The sequence below is a fragment of the Lactuca saligna genome, chromosome 1, assembly GCF_052625555.1.
Source record: "Lactuca saligna cultivar CGN05327 chromosome 1, ASM5262555v1, whole genome shotgun sequence".
Classification (NCBI taxonomy): Eukaryota; Viridiplantae; Streptophyta; class Magnoliopsida; order Asterales; family Asteraceae; genus Lactuca; species Lactuca saligna.
Window position 1 is genome coordinate 28,422,072 of NC_136417.1, and position 20,852 is coordinate 28,442,923.

The 20,852-nt window shown below is 30.1% G+C and overlaps 1 protein-coding gene across 1 annotated transcript; it reads left to right on the plus strand.

Moving 5' to 3' along the window:
* Window positions 1-9,144: 9,144 nt before the first annotated feature.
* On the plus strand, window positions 9,145-13,909 carry LOC145048899 (putative sulfate transporter 3.4). The gene is made up of 13 exons (XM_078997539.1): window positions 9,145-9,631; window positions 9,759-9,807; window positions 9,895-10,102; window positions 10,328-10,499; window positions 10,809-10,874; window positions 10,984-11,097; window positions 11,178-11,294; window positions 11,489-11,615; window positions 11,771-12,057; window positions 12,193-12,383; window positions 12,476-12,561; window positions 13,423-13,499; window positions 13,618-13,909. Exons 1-13 carry the CDS (start codon window positions 9,272-9,274, stop codon window positions 13,759-13,761), a joined length of 1,998 nt encoding a protein of 665 aa, XP_078853665.1. The 5' UTR covers window positions 9,145-9,271; the 3' UTR covers window positions 13,762-13,909.
* Window positions 13,910-20,852: the final 6,943 nt, after the last annotated feature.

Sequence of the window (20,852 nt, forward strand, 5' to 3'; positions counted from 1 at the left end):
GTATAATCCCAAAGATCTCATACACAGAAAACATAGTGTGATGGACTGCGATCATGCTGACTCCTTTCCTTTTTAAGAAGAAGTACATGAAATCAAAACTGAAAACCGTAAGCACAAAGCTTAGTGAGTCCCCCGCCCCCCCCCCCCCCCCTCATACCACATAAACAGATATTGCCATGTATATCTGGGTACCAGACCTACACTATCAGGCATATCTGGGTGCCCAACCTACCCTTTCAAGCATATTTGGGTGCTCGACCTACCCTGGCAGGCATATCTGAGTGCCCGACCTACCCTCCACTTTATTTCAACTGGTTATGTGGACTATTTCACCCTTGCTCCTGCCACTACCACATAATAACATAGCATAAACATGCTGTCAGGCATATCTGGGTGCCCAACCTACCCTCCGGTATATTTCAACCGGTTACGGGGACTATTTCACCCCTTACCACTACCAAATAAAATCATAACAAACAAGCACATAAAGCATAACAAGTAGTGACATACCAGACAATTATCACAAAGACAATCATCTCTACTATAACCATCTACTAGTGGGCCGACATTGGTGCCTTCGACCCACTTCTACAGTAAGGTAACTCACCTCGCACTGCGGAAGCCCTGCTGACAAAACCCTAGCAGCTGGGTGACAGATTCCCGAACTGTCAACATCAAAACAACACCCAATTAGTAATTGGGTTCCAATACATAACCATGAGTCCATGCTTGGGCTAAAAATACTACTTTTACCCCCAACTTAGCTTGATTCAAGCCCAAGGCCCAACCTAAAGGCCGAAAAGTCAAACTATGAACCAAAGCCCAACATATGGCTTAATTTTCCAAATTGGGCCCAAACCTTTACATGGTCTTACTCTAAGACCAAACCATTTATTCTAGTCCTAACACTTATTATTATAATGGTCTAATGTCTTATAATCATCATGGCCCAGATATGGCCCATCTATGGCCCGATTTTCCAAATTAGGCCCAAACCCTCACATGGGCCTTACCCTAAATCCCATCAAAATATTCTAGTCCATATGCTTGTTCTTTGATGGCCCATCATTAGCCTAATCACCAAAGCCCAAATGAAAGGCCCAAGCAAAATTAGGGTTTTCTAGTTATAATTATGGATATCATTTAATATATATAACATTATGAAAATCATTTAATGTCTATTTTTATTTAATTAAATAATTATTTAATTTTACTAAATTTCTATTGGTGCACTCTAGCACAAAATAAATGTAAGAAACATATTAACCTAACACACACACACTCTCTCTCTCTCTCTCTCTCTCTATATATATATATATATATATATATATATATATATATATATATAGAGAGAGAGAGAGAGAGAGAGAGAGAGAGAGAAAGAGAGAGAGAGAGAGCTAGGTTCAAATGTTTCTAGCAACTATTGTGTGCATGCATGCACCAATCAAAAATTAGTAAATATTAAATAATTTATTAAATCAAATAAGGGCATTTTCAGTTTTTTGTATTTACAATTAATGAGGTCATTTAGTTTGATCATAGTATTAAGGAAAGAAAATCAGTATTTTAAAACCCTAAAAATAACCTCTGTCGTTCATTTGCATCTACAAATCTTCTTCCTGCAGCAGCTCTTTCTTCCTCCAACGATTCTCACATTCGACGATAGAAACATTCAATCGATGCCTCCTCTTTAGCACCACCATCCCCTCATCTTTTTATTACTAATTTCTTACCAATCATTCTTTTCTAGGTAAAAAACAATGCTACACATCTCTAAATTTCCGGATAGACTATCATCTCCAGCTCACCTCTGTCGGCGACTCCAGCAGCGACTTCAGTGGCGATTACAATTCGTCACAGGTATTTTTTGGCTTTAGTTACAGGTTCGTTTTTGAACTATAACTTCGATTTTTAGGTGGTAATCTTCAGTTTAGGTTCATTTGTGAGTTCGATTTTGATTTCTACATTTGTGAGTTGGATTTTGATTTCCTTTCAAGCAACGCCTCCTCTCCAGTTACAGGTTCTGTAATTTTTTTTAAACATTTTTATTTTTTCTTCATGACTTTAAATCACTTAGCTTTTCAATAAAGTTGATTTTTTTTATTGTTTCTTTTCTTTATTCCACATAAGGTCACATTTATGTGGTTTTTTTTTATGGATTCTTCCTATGTATTTCTGTTTCATAGAGTGGTTGACCTTTTTACCCTTGTTGTTTTTTTTGCTGTGTTGCTGGTTCTTTGACTTGTGTATAATCCTGCTTAGTGGTAGTGTGGTGGGTTTTTCCTGGAGTTATGGTATGGTTTTTGCTGTTGGTTCCTTTTACCCTTTACGTTTGTATTGAGCTTCTCCGTTATTGGTGATTTTTCTTTTACACAGAAGCATTTGATAATGCACAAAAGGTGTTCGATAGAATGCATAAGAGATGTTTCAAGCCAAATTCCCGGTAATTGACTAATTCTCAGTAGGATATCATTAGTGTTTGTTTTTTACTTTTTCTCTCTTGCAATGTATAAAAAAACCCAATTGGTGCTGTTTTTTAGAAGAAATTAGTCTATTATGATGTGAAAGTTGAGTATGAGGTGTGAATGTATTTGTGCGTATACTGTCAGAATTTATTTATATAAATCCATTCTTTTAGAATGTTTGTATTCTTTCAGAATGAATTAGTGATTATTGTTGGATTTTGATGTTTTTTTTGCATTTGTGATAAGAATGGCTTGGATGTATTTTATGTATTCTTTCAGAATGTATTCTACCAGAATAAAATCTGTGTATTTCTGCCATAATGTATTATATGTATTCTGTCATATTCTATTTATTCTACCAGAATATATAAAGTGATAGTTAATTGCAAGTAACATGTTTTTAACCATTATTAGTTTTTATTGTATTTGTGATAGGAATGGCTGGAAGAATACGTTGAAGACCTAATAGAAATAACTTGAAGAATGAATAAAATTTGATCATACTCACAATTTAAGAATGTTGTTATTTTTTTAAGAATTTTATTCATTTTTGTTGATATTCTTTTAGAATATGTATAATTATATTATAATGTATAAGACTTTTAGTTTGTAAGAATATACATGAATTTGTATTTAAGTTCGGATGCTTAAAAATATATTAAAATGTTGTTATTTTTCAATATCGGATTAAAGAATTTTGTTATTCTTCAATAATATTCTAATAGCATAAAATTCTGAAAAAACATCATTCTAACAAAAAAAAAATATTCTGACAAAATAAAAATCGGTTATGTTTACAAATTACTTAAGAATTAAAAGTGAATTAATTAAAAAAAATCAGATTTTTAAAATTAGGAGAATTTATTATCCCTAAAAATCCGAAATTTTCATTTTATAAATATAGTTAATTGTCCAAAATACCATTTTGCTAAAATATGTGTGATTATATGGTACATGTTATCCATTGTACTATCATACACCCTCAAATCATGTACATTAATTAATTTCATCCGTTGATCTAGATCTGTGCATTTTGGCACACACTAATTAGTAAAAACAAAATAACCTAAGTGTGTGTGTATATATGTGTGTATATATATATACACACACACACACACACACATCTCCCTATTTAATAAATAAAACCAATAGTCCACGTGTTAGGTGCATTTCATGCACCCATTTTGTAGCTTTATTCCATAAAAGTGCATTGCATTTATGTTTAAACTCATGCATTTTGCATGTTTTTCAGGATTTTTCATGACACAATTTATTCACACGTTTTTGTGATATTTCAGGGACTTTTGGAGGTAGGATATTGTTGGAGGAGGTAAATAGGAGTTGCAGACAAAATTTTGGGACTTGCGGAGCACCGAGGAGCAATATATCAAAGAAATGATGATTTTGGCTTTACAGACGTTTACATGATCGTGTAAATGGAAGCCTTGTGTTTACACACCCGTGTAAATGTAGATTTCTGCACAGTGTATTTTTTCGTTTACGCGGGAGCGTAAACGACAATGTTAATTTACACGGGCCGTGTAAACGTAAATGCGGGTTTTAAAGCAGTTTTTCGTCATTCTTAAAGGAGGGAACCAATTTTTTCTTGAGGGGGTCGACTTTTTGAGAAGAGAAGGTGAATTTCTTGAGGATTTTAGAGTTGATTAACACTTGGGAACATTTTATTTCATTTTGTAAGAACTTTAATTTCATTTTCTAGAGTTGTGATCTTGTTCTGGTCATGAGTGGCTAGAACCCTATTTTCTCCAACTTTATGTCTTGACTTTTTAGTTGTGATTTTAATCATTTGATTTGATGTTTGCTTCCAATTCCTACCTAGTGAATTTCATTTTGTTTCAATTGAATTTTTGATTCTAATTGTGATTCTTATTGGCCATTTGAATTAGGGTTAGGTCATTCAAGTTATCTAATTGCAAAATCCGTAATTGTTTTGTGAATTGGACTAAGTAACAAACACTAAATCGATTTCCATTGAATGAATTTAGTGTAAATGTTATTCACATACTCTTACACTCTTGAGCTTGTGAGGAGTATTGGGTGTTGTTGGGAACATTCACATAAATCTTATTGCAACCTTTTGATTTCTATCTAAGAGCTTGTTTAGACTTAAATTAGAAGGTTAGGTTATTTTCAAAGAGCTTGTTTTGAATTTGACAACTTGGTGAATGGGAAGTGTTAGAACTTGTTAACACTTTCAAGTACCAACTTAGGTGGAATTGAGTAGATATCATTTCATCCATGGAATCACATTGTTAAATTGTCTTGCATAGAGTTGGACTTCTCACAAATCCTGAATTTGTTTCATTTAATTGATCATTTAGTTATCGCTTTATCCTCTTGTTTAAACCATTGCATACCAACCCCCCATTTATGTGACCATTATTGTACCTTCCGCAAAAAGGTATAAACATTTGTTCCATGTCTCTGTGGATCGACCCTACTTACATTGTTTTACATTTTTAGTGCAAAGTAGTAGTGTTTTTGGAGTCATTTGTACCCCTTTATTTGTTGGGTTTGATACGCCTAACACCACGTATCCCTTCAAAACCACTAAATTATGCCAAATTTAAATACCAATTTTACCCCTGTTTTTTTTCACCTTCAAATCGATAGAAATCAGGCCCTGTTTTCTTTCACTTTCTACTCAATAAATCATCAATTCATTATATTCAAAGAATACAGTTGTACATATTAAATCAATTCATTACATACCCGATTAATAGCATGTTATTATGTTATTATGGTATCCAATTTCGTATATAAGGTAAAATATCAATTGCAATTAATTTTATTTATTACAAATGTAGATGCATTTCATTTGTTTGCTTAAATTGATTCGTTTCACAATTATTTTGATACAATAAATGATGTTTTTATGAAGTATAGTACAAAAGAAAGCTCATTTTGTGGTGTTTTCCATCTCTCGAATTGTAACTCAGATTTTTAAAAGTTCTTCTTTCGAATTTTCTTTCTTTTTATTTCCTTAATCGATTAACCCCATTGGATAGTTGTTAAAAACGCTCATTTTGGCAAGAGTGCAAATATCTTGCTTTCTCCCACCACGTGTTCGATGAAATGCCTCAGATGTGTTGATACCAATTGTAAGCAACTCATGATCATAGTGAGCATTCTTGAGCGCATCATAGATAGGTTTTGCTTCCTTCATAACAAGTTGACCACCCCTTTCTACTTCAACCATCTCTATATTTCTTTTCTTCTCCTCATTCTCACTGGTAAGTACCTAAAACTCTCTTTACACATTTCATTTAGGCTTTCTAAGTTTTACTTACTCTAATCATTTGTTTATCGAGAAACTGGAATCACCCTTTCAAGCCACATCAACTCCAATAGAAACTCATCTGATTGGTGTAGTAATGAGTAAGTATCCAACATTTTTCATTAAATTACTATTTACCTGATGATAAACAACTAATAAGTAAGTTTAAGCAATCTTATGTTTCAAATTAATGGTTTTATGTGTTATCTGTATAATATGATATTGATGATTATCATCTATTTTGCAATATAATTGTCTTATTTATACTTTATATATTTACTGATTAGTTATGTTTCTTCAAATTGAAGGATCTTCAAAAGTTAAAGATCGAAGATGGGTTATCAAGTTAAGAGCCACCACGATGTAAGTATTTCTTCTAACCAAATTTCTCTTACATCATGTGGATATGTGGTTTTTTACTTTCTCTGAGTTCTTGTATTATAATAAACCAAGATTTCATTTATAATGACAATTTATCACCTTAACTTATAGGATGTCATCAAGAACCAATGAATATGGTTTAAATGAATGTAAAACGTGTATTGTTTTCTAATATGAGTTTGTTACACTTAATTAGGCAGGTGGAAAATGAATGTAGGGCAGAAATTAAGCCACGCTTATGGTTTATACGGTCATGCTTACATGACAAGGTTTACCGAAATGTATGTTGGGTTGGACACCTGTGTCACTTGGGTCATGTGCAAGAAAGATTATGCCCTTTATCCTATTGTCTACACTTTTCTCTCTTTGATCCATATCAATGATTTATCTTTAAAAATGGTTCTTATGCTTTTTGATTGGGTAGAGCAACAAGGTCACTTGCATTTTCTTTAAATATTCTATAGTATGGTTATGATTAGCCTTTCTTCATTTATCTTCTAGAACTCCTTAAATGTATATTATGGCCCAAATAATATTTTATATTACTTAGTTTTTTTTATGTAAGAAGAGCTATGGTAAAAAGCTTTAGAAAAAAATTATACAAGACGAAAGTAGGATACATAATAAACAAACCAGTTTTGGATCTATTTTTTCTATTTTGTTGTTATTTCACTCTATTGGCCAAAAGCATATGATATTTTTGGTCGATCATCCAAAATCATGTAATTACCTTTTTCTTGGTTTGATAGTTTTAGCAATGCTTACCATCACGAGTATGATTAGTGAGCTAGATCTTTTATGACCATGTGAAGGGTTGATTGCTAAATTTCTTTTCAGTACTTCTCAAATTCTCGTGGCCTTCAGTGGATTTTCCAAAATCAAAGACCATGTAAAGCACTTGTATATAGGTACAGAAACTATCAGAAGAGTTTCACATCTACATGTTATTCAAATTTATACTCTTTTTATAAATATATATTAATATATTAATATTAATTTTAAATAATCAATACAAAAAGTTTAAAACAAACTTAACTCTTATTAATAATATAAATGTTTTATAAATTTTTTACACGTGGTTCCCACGGGTTGTAACCTAGTATGTGTGTGTGTGTGTCTATATATATATATATATATATATATATATATATATATATATATATATATATATATATATATATATATATATATATATGGAATGGCTATTTGGAAAGCAAAAAAACCCTAAAAATCATAAAAATGCATAAAAAATACCAAGACATCACAAAACTTGTTTTTGAAATTTGTTATCAAAAAATCGCAGCATTTTTTACAATTTCGCTGAAAAAAAAATAATTTTTTTTGTAATACAATAAATTTTTTTCCAAATTTTTTTTCAGCGATTTTGACCTAAAAGTTGCGATTTTTTGATAAAAAAAATTCAAAAAACAGTTTTGTGATATCTAAGTATTTTTTTTATGCATTTTAATGATTTTTAGGGTTTTTTTTAGGATTTTTTGTTTTCTATAGAACCTAAACCTATATATATATATATATATATATATATATATATATATATATATATATATATATATATATATATATATATAGGGTAAAGTGAATATACCTAACAACCTTAGGTACCTAACCACATTATACTACATTGTTTTGCATTATATTTCCATTCAATCATCTAAGGTTCTTAAATTTCAACCCTTAACTTGATTTACTTCCAAGATTTTTCATACATACACCATTATATTTTTCCTACACCATTTGATTTGTAACGGTAGTATATGAAGCCCACCAGGGGGTCTCCGATAAAAAGACGTCATTTGAAGGAAGATAATGGTGAAAGTCCAAAGATTTTGGAAGCAATCAAGTTATGAAGTTAAATTTTAATAACTTTGGGTGATTACAATGCAAATATGATACAAAATTACGTAGTATGATGTGGTTAGGTACCTAAACTTATATAAGGTTGTTAGGTATATTCACTTACCCATATATATATATATATATATATATATATATATATATATATATATATATATATATATATATATATATATATATATATATATATATATATATATATATATATATATATCGCTTGTGGGTTACTTTTTGTTACTGGGCTAACATTAAAGAATTCGTGGGCTGATAATCTTGTTGATTATCATGTACGTGGGCTCGGAGCTTGTTGATAAAATGCCCAAGTTGAAAGAGTTAAAAGATGAAAAGTGTTGGAAGTTGGAGGCTGCAGAAGGGCAAAGTGCATAAGATGTTGGAACTATTTTTACCAAATACTCTGCTGAAATAAAAACTACAAATATCAGTTTTCAACTAACAGCTTATAACTACCGAATAGTATCGTCAAAAATACATTTCTATCGGTTGAATATCCTGCCATATCGTAATTTATTTAGTTAATAATTAACTTATCTTTGACCTTTTGAGTTGAATCAAAATTTGGCCCCATAATATTCTTTTGGATACATAGAACCGTTGACAGAAGGAGGAACAGTGCATAAATTCCTTTTGGAAACTTATTGTACAAACCAAAATCTGAATGGGGGATGATGACACTAGTCTATGAGGAGTTGTGGACAAATAAAAAGCCCAAACAAATGGATATGCAACAAGGCCATTAAATTCCATATCAATGGACAAAAATGGAAACTTTACAAGATTCTATAAATTAGAAATATTAGTTTGAATCGGCTTTACCTCCAATACTTTTTGTGCTTATTTTTTAATTTAATAAATAGATAATGTATTAATATGATTACGAAGGTCATTATAAAAATGATGATCTAATTTGTTTCATAAAATAGTTCAAACGGTGGTAATATATATTTAGATGGTATGATTAATTTGACATATTTTACTAGCAGAACTTTATGAAAATTACTAAAACTTTTAAAAAGTAAAAGATAATATTGATCAAATCGTCCATTAAAAAGTTGTAAACATTTATACATTTCGACCGATTTTAATCCGCCATAGAGATTCAAAAAATGAAACCAAACCATAATGCAAGTATCTCTATATTGCCCTTGGGTTCCCAATACAATTTCCAATCATACCCTTCTTCTTGTACACCTTATTTAAACCCGAATTGCCATTCCGTTAATAGATATAAAAAATGGGTTTAAACATAGACAGAGTGGAGGACAATTCGGGTTCGGGTCATGCTCAGCCAGAAACCACCAACATTTCTATATTAGTTCCGTCGGAAACAATGGGGACACAGCCACAGGAGCTACACGGCGTTTGTCTACCGCCGCAGAAAACTACTTTTCAGAAACTCCGGCACAAACTCTCGGAGATTTTCTTCCCTGACGATCCACTCCACGGATTAAAAAACCAAACTCGCTTAAACAAAATCCTCTTCGCTCTTCACTTCGTCTTCCCAATCTTTCAGTGGGCACCTAATTACAATCTAACCCTCTTCCGCTCAGACGTCGTTTCTGGTCTCACAATTGCCAGCCTTGCCATACCTCAGGTATAGCATACACTATATAGACATATATACATGCATGATAGATTGATACATTCTGCATTCATCATCCATCATCATCATCTTCAGAATTACTAAATGAGTTGATTTTGCTTTTCAAATTGGTTTGCAGGGAATAAGTTATGCAAAGCTTGCAAATCTGCCTCCTGTAATTGGCCTCTGTAAGTTTTTATAATTTATTTATTTGTTTTTTGAAATAGTGTATATAAATACAATTACTTACTAGTTAAACATGGAAATATGATCAGATTCAAGCTTTGTGCCGCCATTGATATATGCTGTACTTGGGAGTTCTAAACATCTAGCGGTCGGGCCGGTTTCCATAGCTTCATTGGTGATGGGAACAATGTTGAACGACGCCGTTTCTTACACCTTAAACCCAGTTCTCTACCTTAAGTTGGCTTTCACTGCTACTTTCTTCGCTGGCCTCTTTCAAGCTTCTCTTGGCTTTCTCAGGTACCATTAACGTATTGATTCATCCATGATACATACAAATTCGATACGATGCAACAATTCATCGTCTCTTTAAACAATAAACGATCAGATTATGATTATGAATTTATGATTTTGCATCTGATCATTATTCACTACGTAAACGCAAAAATCAAACCAATACGCACATCTTACATATATGTTATCGAATTCCAGTGAATTGAGTTATGGATATATCTTAATCTACAGGTTAGGTTTTTTAATCGATTTTTTATCGAAGGCGACACTTGTTGGTTTCATGGCTGGGGCAGCTGTCATTGTCTCCATGCAACAACTCAAAGGGCTACTTGGGATTGTCAATTTCACTAGCAAAATGCAAATAATTCCCGTTTTATCGTCTGTTATCGAGCGAAGAGACGAGGTAACGAGTAAATAATCATTAACTGTTTGTTATATCAATTTCATGGAGTTATATTTCTAGAGGATCTCAAAACCCATATATACAAAGACACATATGTTTACGTCTGTTTATTGATGCAACCCAATGATGAATATTTAGAGGCTTATTGATTATTTTAAGTGATTGGACTTGTTTATGATATTTTTTGGGATTTTAAATTCAATTATATATATATATATATATATATATATATATATATATATATATATATATATATATATATATATATATATATATATATAATTTCTTGATATTTAATTATTTATGCAGTGGTCTTGGCATGCTATTATGATGGGGTTTAGCTTTCTGGCATGTTTACTGACTACAAGGCAAATTGTAAGTAATACAATTAAATAAAAATATAATGTTACAATAAGAATACCCTGTTTTAGCATTTTAAACCAAATTTTTATACTCTGTTTCTAAATTCTTTTGATCAATGCAGGGATTGCGAAAACCAAAGCTCTTTTGGATATCAGCAGCAACTCCATTGACATTAGTTATTTTGTCAACTCTTATAGTCGCTCTTTTCAAATCAAAGCTTCATAGCATTGCAACCGTAAGCTTATATTTTACAAAATTAGTACCTGGAGTTTACATTTTAACATGGAGCTCCATAACTTTTAAGTTTCTTCACAGATTGGTCAGTTAAAGAAGGGTTTGAATCCATCCTCGTTAGACATGCTCTATTTTCATGGAGAATTTGTAGCTGTTGCAGTCAAAACCGGCGCTGTTACCGGCCTATTATCCCTTACAGTAGGTTTCCTATACAATTTTCAACCCTAAAAATGACTTGATATAAATTAATCAATCGAACCTATGCCACGAATGCGTTAATTTGATAGTTTCTACTCCGAAATTGGAATCCTACTTGATGCATTGTCGAGTTGTACTGTACATCAACTGGAATGAATCCATGATCGATTCATTATGTTGATTTTAATTTGTAGGAAGGGATTGCAGTTGGAAGAACGTTCGCATCTTTGAAGAACTACCAAGTCGATGGAAACAAAGAAATGTTAGCGATCGGACTTATGAACATGGCCGGTTCTTGCTCCTCTTGTTATGTCACTACAGGTTCGATTTAATAATTGAATATGAATATGGAATCCAATTCAATTCCATTTCCTGAAAACAACACAGAAATGGAATTCAACTACATTCCAATTCCTGTTCTTACTAGATTCAAATTTCTCCATATTTCAATCCCATTGACAGATTCCAATTTGTAGGGTCGTTTTCCCGATCAGCTGTGAATGAAAACGCAGGGGGGCAAACAGCAATGTCCAACATTGTAATGGCATTAACAGTACTTGTAACACTCTTGTTCTTGATGCCCCTCTTTAGATACACCCCAGATCTAATATTGGCTGCAATCATTGTCACTGCTGTGATTGGACTAATCGATTATCAAAGTGCATTTCGTCTTTGGAAAGTTGATAAACTCGATTTTGTAGCATGCTTATCGTCCTTCTTAGGTGTTCTATTCGTCTCAGTCCCAGTTGGCCTTGCAGTCGCGGTAATCTTTCCAATATTCTTCAATAAAACAATCAGTCTGTTACGAGAGTTTCAATTCAGTCTGTTGGAAGAATAACATTAGATTTTCAAAATAATTTTCTTTTTTCTAATAATGGTTTTTATGGGTTTATTGTAGGTGGGAGTTTCGGTATTTAAAATATTGTTACACGTGACACGACCAAATACGGGTGTCCTAGGAAATATTCCGGGCACCCAAATCTATCAAGATCTTGATCGATATAGAGAAGCGCAAAGGGTGCCTTCGTTTTTTATACTTGGTGTTGAGGCTCCAATCTACTTTGCCAATTCGATGTATCTACAAGAAAGGTTAGTTACATAAAATCGAAAATGTAACACAATGTTTGCAATATACATATACAAATACATAATAAATATGAAATGCCAAAATAATGTTTCAGGATATTGAGATGGTTAAGGGAGGAAGAAGATTGGATTGAGGCAAACAATGGCAGTACTCTAAAGTGCGTCGTCTTAGACATGACTGGTGCGTTATCAGTCAAAGAATCAAAGTGTCCGATTTCGATTCTAATTTATATATTCAGAAAAGTTGGATTATTGAATTATTTATAGTTTTTATAATCAGTTAGTAAAAGTAAAAGAAATTAAAAAAAAGATAGATAAAAATAAGAATTGATGGTTCAATCCAACTCTTTTAGTTTGACTCTTAAAAGTGTACATTTTTAAAATATAACCGATTTATACAAAAAAAGGTTGAGTTATATTTATGGCTAACGGGTCAAACAAGTAAAAACTTACAAATAACGCTTATAAAATAGGTTAAAAATTGTTTTACACTTTACATCTTACTCTGTAGGTTTGAACAAAAAAAAAACAACTTGCTTGAAAGTAAAGCCCTGGTTGGAACAAAATAATGAAAAATGGATATATGGAGGAGAAGAAAGGATTTCTTAAAACTTAAGCTTTTCTCTTATTATCAAAATTGAAAACAACTACAACTATTTACAGGCAAACAAAAAAGAGGTTACATACCTAGACTTGTTGACCAAGTAAAACTTCCTAGTTGGACTAAACTACTAAATTTCCTTATACACTTAACTTTCCACAATTAGATAAAACCCTTCCAAATTTCCGGATTATTCCTATCATACTCAAGGTTGTTGTAACAATATTTCATATAATTTTGACCTTCTACCCAATCTGATCTAACACATTTTTATATGCTCTAAAAATTAGTGTGCTTTGGAATGGTATTTACACCAAATCTCTTCTATTACTTTCATTTTATGACATACTCAAAGTTTTTGTCCGACTTATTTGTTTTAATTTTCTGCTTATTTTGTAATAACAATAAATATTTCTATGTGAATTGCATGTAACCTCTTAGCTGTGACGGCCATGGACACAAGCGGCCTTGCCATGGTGAATGAGCTCAAGAGGATGTTAGAAAAGCGATCCCTTCAGGTTAGTTTTATTTGTTATATCGGGTAGTATTGTACAACCTAGTGAAGCATTGTTGTCCATATATAATTATATACAAACAAAAAGATAACAAATTCCATTGTTTAATTTGGAAATATAGCTTGTGTTGACAAATCCAGTAGGAAGTGTGACGGAAAAGCTACACAAATCGAACAGTTTGGAGTCATTTGGGTCAGACGGATTGTATATCACTGTTGGTGAAGCCGTGGCCCATGTCTCGTCATCGTGGAAAGCTCAATTGTGAATTTAAACCGTAAAAAGAAGTCTTAATTGTTTTGTTTTGTTTTGTTTACCATTAAAATTACATGGTTCGTGTAGATATCACAAATAAGTTGTGAAAAAATTGATTCAAACCAAAACAATAAATATAAAATAATCGATACATTATCTCATTCTTTGTCGCTCTTAATTAAATCATCTCATGTTATAATACATATGGGGAAGTTGAATTAAAGATACCTAGTTCATGGCTTTATGCCTTGATTTTTATATCTTGATGAATTGATTGGTCCGCAAATCTCAACAACGGTTTGGGTTGGACCGATCCTAACTAAAACAAAAAAAATAAATTTTTTTTTGCTTGATCCTTAATTTATTGAGACATTGGCTTTTTATATAACATTTTTTTTTCTTTCAAACTTTTTTCACATTAAAATTTAAATTGATAATACGTTAAAACGATATATATTATGACATTCACACATTTATTTAGTTTGAAAACATATTAGCACACTATATTAAAACCAATATGATTCTTAGACGCTTTATATATATATATATATATATATATATATATATATATATATATATATATATATATATATATATATATATATATATATATATATACTAAGTTATAACGATGGTATCACAGATAAGAAAGAAAAAAAATATTTTTAATTAAGTTATAAGGTAATTATTGAACAGTGATAACTTCTTTTTAATATTCTATAAATATAGATGTTTTGCCGGTAAGTTCATATTATATAATGATTGATTGAAACTATGAAAGTAAAGTAATTTGAATATCCGTTAGACAATTCGTATTTGTATATATGTTACAAAGTTATGATTTTGTACAATGCATTATAAATTTGAATATATATTAAAAGAGAAAGTTATCATCATGTAAATGACATTATATGACATTTAAAAACTATTATAATATAAGAAAAATAAATAAACACAAAAAATTACGAATTAAAATGGTGAATTGACAGTAATTTAATTAATAAAATAATTGATATAAATAATAAAATTATACAATGTTTCTATAAAATTTTTAAAACTTCTTTATACACAATATCGAACTTCAAGATGGATAAAAATCATTATACCTATTAATAATTAAAGTGATCCAAATAGGCAATGACAATCACAAGTTAATAAAAAATAATAAAGTAAATTTAAAAAGAAAATCAATAATTTTAGAGTAATTGTTAGATATGATTGGTATCTCCTATAACTCGAATAATTGGGAAATTGAATAATAATAAAATAGTAAATAAATGATATTTCAAAATCATAGTGGGTAATCGATTATCTTAAAACAATTTATAATTTACATATTTATGTCATTTATCTTTAATAAATAATATTTAATATGTTTTGATGATATTTAGGATGTTAAAATAAATTAATTAAAATGTTCACATGTATAATGATATATAAATTAGATTTACTTATATAATTGTTGACCATAATATATAAAATTATTATAAAATGGTATTTTAAAATTTAAATGATTTTTTTTTAATTATAGTGAAACGCGTACAATATTACTAATTGTATACCAATAATCCTTTCGAGACACGTACGGTAGCACAAAAACTACCCAATTTCTTGCACTAACCCTATACCTCCAAATGTGTATGCAGAGACCGCATACCAGAAACCTTAAGGCAAACTTACTTCTTCGACACACATCATACCATCGTTTGTTCCAAGCAAATTAGATTAAACACCTTTTGCTGTTGTCGATTGCAAATCAGGACCAAGGCTATGAAATTGAAAGTGTTAATCCAAATACAATACTAAGATTCAACATATCCCTCAATCTATTGTTCACATTTCTTCATTATTCTAAGAAAATATAAATATTTACATCTAATCACTTACCAGTTGAATATGCATGAATAATCTCTTTGAAGATGATAGTCAAAAGACTTATATTTAGATGAAGACCGGTTGTATTTGAAATAATCAGGTACTATGAAAATTTTCACCAAATATAACTCTGCAGTTTTGAAAATCGAAAATGCTATAAATTAGGAGATTATTCATGATCGATTATATTCAAAATTAAAAAGAAATTTATTTTAATGATTTACTTTCATATTTTGTGTATACAATCTCATTTTACAAAGAAATTTTGTTGAAATTCAACTTAAACTATAAACGTAAATAACAAAATTGAAGATTAAAATGAAATACAAAAGAGAATAAGGATAAAAAATAGTAAGAAAAGTTAAATCCAATTATTCACTTGTAAGCAAAAGCAAAAGGAAGTCATACAATTGTATTGTCTATGCGTCCATTGAGAGTTGCATACATAGTTGAATCCAGCACAAGTGGATGCACATGTTTTGTATTTTGAGTTGGGGTTTTGGAAGCTAATATGGTCTTTTTTTCTAATTAAAAATATCATTGTTGAATTTTGTGGTCTCTGGTAAGATCTACTTAGAGACAATTCACTAAAAAGAAAAGAAGATTATGTTTTCATGCAATGTTTGAATGGAAATTCATATCCGGTGAAAGTGACATTTTGGTTTAATTTTTTTAAGTTAATTCCCAAACTGCCCTTCAACTATTTTTCCCTTGATAATTCAGATTTAAATTTGGTCATCCTGTTCTTTTTTATTTATTATAAACGTGACGTTGTTTTCTGTTGGATCATATGATTATACTTCTAATCTAAAAACAACTTCTCCGTATTAATTTTTTTTTCATATGAATTTCATTAAAATGAAATATATATATGTTGTGTTTACTTTCCCATTTAAATATTCGTTTTTATCAAATGTTTGTATGAATTTGTTGGTGTGTTAATACATGAGAGTGTAAATGATCATTCATGTTGATAAAGTAGAAAAAGTCAATTCTAGTAATACATGTAAGTCTCTTCTTCTCAGATGTAGTATTATATTGTTGTAGCATACAACAATTTACTTACAAATATTTGCTTAGTATAACATCATAGTTCCATCCTTCTATATTACAAAGATCTGTTTTACTATTTTTTTCATTTAAGGCATTGTTTTAGTTAAGAAATCATTTTATAAAGTATATGGCTATAATGGGAAATAATTTTATAAAGAATATGACTCTAATAGGAAAAACTGAAAATGAAATAATAAAAAGTACTAAAAATTTATATATTACGTCCCTAAGAAATAAGTAGAAATACCAAAACATGAAAAGTTAGTAGGGGTAATATGGTCTTTTTTAATTTAAAAATGTTAAATTTGTATTAAATGTAATTATAATAACAAAACTACATTACATTTTTGGCCCGTTGAGTAAACAAATGTAAAAAATAAAAAACAAATAGCATTTTAGTTGTATTGAATGTTGGAGTTTTGGTACGTAACAATCATGAAAGGACCAAATTGCCCTATTTGCCCTTTGTTATTTTAATTGTACCAAACCATCCACTACTAGAGTAAAATAATAATTAATACCTAAATGATCCCTTCAAGTTGGGATGAATAACAGTTTCATGAAGAAAATTAAATAATTAAAAGTAGGTTGCTATAATACATGATAAGTAAATTGTTAACAACTGTTGAGTACATATATATAGACACGCAGTAACATATATAAAGTTTAACAAATCAATGTAAGTTAACACACACTAATAGATGAACAATAAAAAAACATACAACAATAAGCTAAGGGACATAAGTGGTATTAGTTGTAGAATGCTACTACATGCCAATTTCATTGTTGTAGTGGTTATTTAGTGAAAAAAAAAATAGCATAAATTTCCCCTATAGCATAAATATTGTATCTTTTTTTGCTCACTATCATTAAATGCTTAGGTAGGACCTCGGTTTGTGACATGCTGATGTTCGTACTGTTTCTTTACATACAAGTGAAAACATCTAAGAAACGAAGGAATCTACATGAAATCGATGAGAGTTTTCTCTATTCTTGCAGCATTATTACTTCCGAAGGCAACAAAAGAAATATATATATATATATATATATATATATATATATATATATATACATATATACTTCATGTACTCATTTTTTCACTTATTATGTCAAAAAAATATTTATTTTAATTTACATCATTTTGTTATTTTCATTGATGGAGGTTTTGGAGGTAAGAATTGGGTTGTAGAAGATACCCATAATAAAAAAAAGTTTAAAAAATTCTGAGAATCAATACAGGGAATGATCAATATATATCTATACGTAGACGCTGATAGACTTGGAAGTGGAACTCAATGATTAGGTTTCTGAAAAGTGTTAGTAGGTTGTTAACAAATATTAGGTTGTTCAAAAAAGGGACAGAAACAGAAGTGTAAATGATCATAAATTGACATTATACCATTTGTTTACCACATAAATAATCAAAGGAAGGTATCAGAAACAGAAAGAGAAGATGATAAAAAAAGATATTGTACAACACATAAACTGACATTAGTGAACAAAATTTTGTTTTATACTAACCATATGGATTCAAATGTGTGAATGCAGATGGTAGTTTGCACAGATGGAGAAGAAGTATCGATTGATAGCTCTGAAAATGTCAATAGAGAATAATTTAGGGGATCGATTGCATTCCTATCATGTTGGAGTTATTTTTGGTAAAAGATAATGTGATTGAATTATCAATAACTGATATCATATCTTTATACTTATTTTATGTACAAAATTCAAACGTAAATATAATGCTTTCAATGATAGAATGTTGGAGTATTAAAATTGATTTGCTGATTAATAGGAGATGAAGATGTCGATGTTTGACTGCAAGAAATGGGCGGGAAAAGCAGGCAGAACATAGGTGTGGAAGTGACACGTGGCAAGAAGGTGGAGTAAAACAGTGACATGTGGCGTTTAAGGAAGGTTTTTATTAAGCATGGAGATGACACGAAGCTTGAAAGCTAAGTCATCCCTAGTTACATCCATATCAAATATGAAGGTAATATTTGGTGCTGTCATTTATCTGCCATAAAAGAAGAAAAAATAAAAATTAATTAAATAAAAGAAAAGATAAGCACATATGTATTCTATGACATGTAATTTTTCTGCTCTCATAAGAAAGAATTAGAATAATAAAACTAAATTTTATGTGTGACTTCATACTTCGGTGTCAATAAGAAATTTAGACTACTACAAATTGTTGTAAGATATTGAAACTAACTTTGCATATGAAAAGTAGTCAAAGTGTTATTATTTACTTGCATAAAGAAGTCCAAATTGTTAAAAGAAGTATACTTTTAAACTATATAAGACAAAAGAAAGCATTATTGCCAAAATTTTGTAACACTATTTCTTTTGTTTATTTTCATACTTCCTTTTCATGGGATCTTGATGTTTTGCCAAAATTACTAAATTACAAATAAAGGGGCAAAAAAGTCATTGGTGAAGGTCAGATTGAAGAGTTTCATATCATATGTAATCAATATCAATAGTAAATAATGTTTGCGAAAATGAAATTATGAAAATCTATAAATATGAAAATTGTAGTCAAATTAATTTTGTTTTCAAACTTAATTGAATGAAGAAAGCATTATTGCCTACTTGTATAGGACAACCCCACTTTCTTTCATGAATATTTATTTTCCTACAATTAGTTTGCATATTATAAACAAAATAGTCCATAGAGAAAAAAATATCAAAATATATTCACTGCCTCAACAAATACCGCCATTTTATCTCAATTATTAAGAATGGAGATGAAGATTTGGATAAGCACATATGTATTCTATGACATGTATTTTTTCTGCTATCATAAGTCTTTAATTTATTCAAATATGGTTCAGAATTATAATTATTTAAATATCATGGTGTAGCAAAACAATCATTCGTGAAAGTCATATTGAGGAAAAAAACTGCACCGCGAGTAAAAAATTATACACAATTAATTTATGTTCGATTTTAATGTATAGTGCAATATAAGATCTTAAAGTTCATTACAAAGTAGTTTTAAAGTTCATTGCTATGATTGGTAAAACAATCATATGTTTGTATTAAAAAAGAAAAAAAAAATAAGTATAAGCATGAATATGATGCGAATGAAACATACAAAGAGCAACACACATAGATATATCGACATACTTGTTTCTAGGATGCTATATGAAATTTGTAACATAAGGAGAAGAAGATAAAAAAAAAATAATAATAAAAGAAAGTATGATTATTTTGTTTTACACTAACCTGATGGATTGAAATGTACGATAGAAGATGGTACTTTGCACTTTGTAGAGATGAAGAAGCAGAAAGTCGTCAAAACATATAAAAATATTTAAGGGTTCGGTATTTATAAATGCAATGAATAGGAGAAGAGAATATTCGAATCGTGATTTAATTCCTAATTTGATGGCTATATATTTGGTAAAATATCAATTAATTCAAAACCATTGTTGATTATATGGGATATGAGGAGATATGAAATTGAAAATTGAAAATTTGTTTGAATGTAGGGACAATAACGTAACCAAAGAGCTAATTTTTAGGATATGATATACATTACTGAAGTAGGAAATGAGCGGGAAAAGAAGTGAGAATAGAGGCAGAAGAATGACACGTGGATTGTTGGGGGTTTAAGGAGGGGACAAGTGGCATTTAGGGGAGGCAATTATTAGGAATGGATATATATATATATATATATATATATATATATATATATATATATATATATATATATATATATATATATATATATATATATAACTTGATATCATGACTTAGTCACTTTACTCATATATATAACTTGACGAGAAAATAAAAAAATCAACCCTAAATGGCTTCGGTTCCAAAACAGATCAACATACAAACCTAATAATAACATTGGATTGAAAAAAAATTTGGTAATTTTGGACGGAAACCCAAAATTTTGAAATATTTTTGAACCAAAAACAAAATCAAACATAATTAATCCGTGATTTTATTCCCCCCAATTCATTTATTTATTTTTATTTGTTTAAACCGGTCACCTCCGTTAGCATGCTGACCAATACAAATTGTTTTTGATAATATTTTTCCATGATGTACTCATTTGTAATGGGCCATACAACATTGGTCCATACACAAGAATACAATACAATAAAAATATACTATACAATACGTCTAACATCCTCCCTGGAGGCGGCCGCAGTCGAA

What these genes read in the sequence shown, in the direction of transcription:
- LOC145048899 (XM_078997539.1), top strand. Translation starts at nt 9,272, where the DNA reads ATGGGTTTAAACATAGACAGAGTGGAGGACAATTCGGGTTCGGGTCAT. An exon ending in GCTTCTCTTGGCTTTCTCAG is followed by an intron (nt 10,103 to 10,327) that starts GTACCATTAACG and finishes CTTAATCTACAG; the next exon opens with GTTAGGTTTTTTAATCGATT. An exon ending in AGCTTCATAGCATTGCAACC is followed by an intron (nt 11,098 to 11,177) that starts GTAAGCTTATAT and finishes GTTTCTTCACAG; the next exon opens with ATTGGTCAGTTAAAGAAGGG.